This window comes from Phragmites australis, chromosome 21 (genome assembly GCF_958298935.1).
Source record: "Phragmites australis chromosome 21, lpPhrAust1.1, whole genome shotgun sequence".
In the NCBI taxonomy this organism is placed as follows: Eukaryota; Viridiplantae; Streptophyta; class Magnoliopsida; order Poales; family Poaceae; genus Phragmites; species Phragmites australis.
Genome location: NC_084941.1, coordinates 21,979,039 through 21,984,007, shown reverse-complemented (window position 1 = coordinate 21,984,007; position 4,969 = coordinate 21,979,039). Strand labels below are relative to the sequence as shown.

The window sequence follows — 4,969 nt, the reverse complement described above, 5'->3', positions numbered from 1 at the left end:
TGAACGATTAAGCCACCAGTGATAGTATCACGGTTAATAGATAAGCTGCATAAGCAGAACAATCCTCCAAAAGGTTCCACACAGTAAGGATGCAGCGACCAGTAATAGTACATACTACACACCATTCAGTTCCACTACCAACATCTGATAATACTTAGGTTCCCACCAATAATAATTAAAACATCTTCTAGTCAAATTTAAGAACACATTCAACCTTGTTCTGCATCGGACCTAGCTCCGCAAAACAAAGCGACCATGTTAATCCTACATGATAAGTTGCAGTTATCAGTCAAAGCTTCATCCTCATGCGTGATGTTGCAGAGATCAGTCAACCTTCATCCTCTTTCCGCTCTCCCCAAACTCACTTGCTTCTACCTCTCTCTAGCAGAAACAAAAGGTGGCTTGAGTCAGAGTAATTCAAGGGTGCCCTCACAATGTAAAAATTTAAGCTGTTGTGCAGAGTCATGATAGGTCAGGATAGAACTAATTTTTCCTTTTCAAGAATAAAAGCTAAAACAATTTAGGCAGTGCACAACAGCTACAAGAACTATATATAGGAATGCTTGGTTTTATGATGTATTTTTCACAGAAAACCTGTCAATGTCCTATTCTGCTGTATTCTCCAGATGATGACATGCTGCTAATTAAGGTTTTTCCAAGAGGCATAGAATTAAAATAACTGACTCAAACAGGTTCATGGATTATGGGCAAGACTCATACTTTGGATAGCTTCCATTTCAGACATATTTTAGTGTTCTGTTTTAGTTTGACATAATGCTTAAATGCTAAATCTCTGAACTAACTTAGGTTCCTACCAATTCTGAATCAAAGATCTAATAATTAAGGTTCAACGTGTACCTCATTATATTCGTTTTCTGGACAGGTCATCAGAGTTTAAAGTGAGTTGCAAGTGCAACTAACTAGAACGAAAAAATTCCAGTAAATCTAGATGCCCTAAAACAAGCAGAAGAAACAATGTTCCTGGTGTGGAAGAGATTGAGCTCTAATAAGAACTCGTTTGACGTGATCTATTCCAAAATCATGACTGATAATAATGAGCATGCACACGTCTAGTGTTCAACACGGAGAGAACTATACACAAACTTTTGCCTTGTGAGTTTGAATTTAACAGGATTATGAAAAACAAGGCAGAATTGCCAGCCATTTTAATCAAAAGCGATTGTGTGAATAATCTAAGCTTATGAGCAGTACATTAATTCATATGAAAATGAAACTAAGTATATAGCTTGCATGTTGGGAAGTAGTTGCAGGCAGTATTAGTAAGTACCTGGCGGTCCTTTGCGCCCTGCAGGTATGCTGTGAAATCAGTAGCAAGGAGTGTGGGGATAAGGTGCGCCAAACTTGGTGGATGACTAAAGCTGGTGGAGATGATCTTGTTGCGCTGCATGTCGAGTTCAAGAACACACTGGCCCTTTATTTCGACCTTGGTTTGCACAACCTCGGAACCTTTGACAATGTTGTGCCTCTCGACATGGTTGACGATGGCGTAGACGACACCATCGTCTCGCGCACTCAGCACCGGGCAGACAGGCGTATGCTGCGGCAGCTTGAGCGAGAGGTACTCGTCGCTCGCCCAGAGGTCCTTGAGGGGGAACACGGCGTCTTTCTTCCACTCGCTGAGATCAGTCGACAGGGTCCAGGTGACAAGCCCGAACTTGTGGAAGTCCCAGCCTTCGAGGAGGCCCTCCGTGGCGACGAGCTTGATGACGCCACCAACGCAGCCGACATGGCGGAACTCGTGCATGCGCGGGCGGTCAGGTTTCTCGGAGGTACCGACCGCGGGACACCCCTTGGGCAACGGGATGAAACGAAAGTGAGGATCTTGCTGGCCCGGGTCGGCGCAGACCACGATGCCGAGGAGCAGATCGACCCAGCACAGGCTGGAGGTCCCAAACGAGAAGGAGGCATCGATGGAGAACAAATGCTTGCCGGGCTCCCGGGACACCTCGCGGGGGAGCCGGACCGCCTTCTTGGCCCACTGGGCTGTGGGGGCGTCGGACCACCACAGGTAGAGTTCCGCATCGGGAAGCCCGCGCCGAGGCGTGGCGGCGAGTTCGGCGAGGAGATAGGAGGAGGTGGTGGCGTCCGCGCGTGGCGAATGGCGGCGCAGGACAACGGCTCCGTACCCAATGCAGGTGAGGTTGAACATGGGGAGCGGGGGTACCGTGGAGAGGATGGAATTGCTATCGCCCGTGGCAGCGGTGTCGTAGATGAGGTAGCATCCGGGACCGGAGGAGCCGGCGCCAGAATACCTGCCGCCGTAAAGGACGACCAGGCTCTTATCGGCGCACGCGACGAGGGAGCGGCAGGCCAACCGGGCATTAACATCTCTATGGGACTTGGGGCACCGCAGCCTGAATGTGGCTATCCGCGGGGGAGGGGGGAAGAGGGTGTCGGGCTTCAGGGAGCCCAGGAGGGCGATGCGCTGCTCCCTTACCGATTGTAACGTCGGTGCTGCTCCTTTGTTCTTTACCGCCGCCGCCGCCACCGCCGCTGCTGCTTCATCAACTTCCTCTTCGAAGCAGAAGTCCACGAAGCGGTCCAGCAAAACCCAGGCGGGCGTCATGGCGGCGCCAGAGCTTCTCGCCTCCTCTCCCTTACCGACCGAGAGAGAGAGGATGAGCAACGGAGGAAGAAAGGAAGTTGTCTTAGATCTGGAAGATGGCAACGGAGGGGAATGGATTGGAGGGGGAAGAGAAGCCCGGAAAAGGGGACAAGCAAGCCAAAGGAGAGAGGACGGTCCAGATCGGAAGGTGCTGAAAGGACGCGGGTCGAGGGGTTATTGGACGGTGGATATGATTTCGCAGCAAACACACCCAGGATACGACCGCGAGGACGGGTAGGATCACTCGCTCGTCTTCCCTGTGATGCAAAAGCCGGGCCCGTGAGCCAACCCGGGTTCACCCTTGCTATAAAAAGGTTTTTTTTATTTTAATCTTTTTAAACTAATATTTTAATAACAGCACATGGAAACTAAATTTTCAAGAACTAACCTATTTTATTAAACCAAACTTCTTAGTGTGACTCTCCAATTTAATTACATCAATGCATATGATATGACCAAGGTAGTCACGCTGGCGTTCGTCTTAGCGCCTCTACACTTGGGGCTGATGTGGTAGCCCTAAATGCTTTGGTGTGACTTAGGGGTCGGACGAAACCTAGCATGATTCTAATTTTTTTTCCCTCTTTCTTTATTTAGATGGTAGGGTTGTCGTGCTCCAAAATTAATAAAACTTTTTCTGTAGGTCCTATAATTCACAATGAATCCATTTTAAAAGGATTCGCCTCAATACCCAATGTAGGTTTCAAAATAAAAAAACTCCAAAAAGAGCTACTTTTAGAACTTATATCAATTTTAAGGCCTCAAAGATATTGCTAAAAATCTGGGAAAATTCACTAATATTCCTCTCATGTGGCGTAATAATTTCTAAAATTATTTCCAACCCTAGGTTATTTGGTGAAAAAGTGAGTTTCTTTGCAATGCTATATTTATATGCATTTTTATCATTTCATATGATATTCTCTTTTAATTCAATTGAAATGATAAATTTTTTTTACATAAATGGTCTTGTATTCGCTTAACCATCATTTCATGCTCCATTATATGCATTTTTATCATTTTTATTGGAAGATGCGAGGGTGGTCCCAATCTTCACGACGTAAGATCAACCAACAAGGATAACTAGCTGCAAATAGCCAATATAACAGTACAACTTGACAAATGTACTCAAAGCTAACCACCGTCTCTAGACGGTAACTATTGAGGATTCGCCCAACCACACTCTAAATTAGCAACCAACACAACCTGCAATCAAACGAAGCAAGAGCACCTATTGAGAGTCATCGAATGACCGCTTCTGTAATCTCACGAAGGAAATCACAAGAGCAAAGAGGTATAGATCACTCTCTAAAATTTGCTAGCACATAGCTAAATAAAAGGGGTTCATGTTTCTGAAAATCAAAAGTGGTAGAAAACAACAGCTTGGTTCCAAGCTTCGCCCACAATGTCTTCCAAAAGTAGCTCATGAACACAATAAAAGTGTTGTATGGTTGAAAATATGCAATTCTCTTCACTTTTTTGTTTAACCCTGATAAGAATCGTGCCATAGATTGCTCTTCATCTTCTTGAACATTTGCTCGGATCATAGCCTTCTCTATTTCTTTATAGTACTCTTCAACAGTTTGTGTGCCTTGTTTTAAATTATAAACTTGTTAAAAAGATCACGCATGTGATGACGTGGGACAAATCGGGTTCTCATTTCTCTTTTCATTTCAGCCTATGTAGCAATAGCAGGTTGTCCGACAGCTTCACGCTCATTTTGAACTTGTTCCCACCAAATTAATGCATACCCATCAAACTCAAGAGATGTCATTGCAATCTTCTTTTCTTCATAGTAATCGTGCATGCGAAAAATCTTGTCAACCTTTAACTCCCATATGAAATATGCTTCCGGGTCAGTTCCACTTTCAAACTATTTGCGCACTTGATACACGGTTTACACTCTTGCACACTTCGACAAAAAAGATTAGACTTAATTGCACAACTTGATTCAAGGTTTACGCACTTGTGCAAATGAATCTTTGTAACTTCTTTCTCAAGCTTTCCTTTTTTTCAGCAACTTTCTTTCTCTTTTTTTGACACTTTTTTTTACTCTAACACAACACGACCAGATATATGATTAGCATAATTAGAAGATAAAACCCAATACAATCAGCAGCTAGAACTTGAAGGGATCAAAGTTTTCACAAAGGATGACTTGGGCTATGACTTTTTTGTGGGATTTTCACTTATAGATATGAAACGACAAAAGAATATAGAACAACACAAAGAATACACAAAGGATGGATGATTAGTGACTAAAACATAAACTCTAATGGACAGAAACTTAATGAAACTCACCAAAATAACAGATGCAAACAAAGGGCTTTGACAATTATTTTTGGCTTT

General features: G+C 44.2%; 1 protein-coding gene across 1 annotated transcript; it reads right to left on the bottom strand.

Moving 5' to 3' along the window:
• On the bottom strand, nucleotides 1-2,713 carry LOC133903754 (uncharacterized). Its single transcript, XM_062345212.1, has 2 exons — nucleotides 1,289-2,713; nucleotides 1-381 (listed from the first exon to the last, which is right to left on the bottom strand). Exons 1-2 carry the CDS (start codon nucleotides 2,585-2,587, stop codon nucleotides 325-327), a joined length of 1,356 nt encoding a protein of 451 aa, XP_062201196.1. The 5' UTR covers nucleotides 2,588-2,713; the 3' UTR covers nucleotides 1-324.
• Between the last annotated feature and the right edge of the window lie 2,256 nt (nucleotides 2,714-4,969).

What these genes read in the sequence shown, in the direction of transcription:
- LOC133903754 (XM_062345212.1), bottom strand. Translation starts at nt 2,587, where the DNA reads ATGACGCCCGCCTGGGTTTTGCTGGACCGCTTCGTGGACTTCTGCTTC. An exon ending in AGGGCGCAAAGGACCGCCAG is followed by an intron (nt 382 to 1,288) that starts GTACTTACTAAT and finishes TGTTTCTGCTAG; the next exon opens with AGAGAGGTAGAAGCAAGTGA.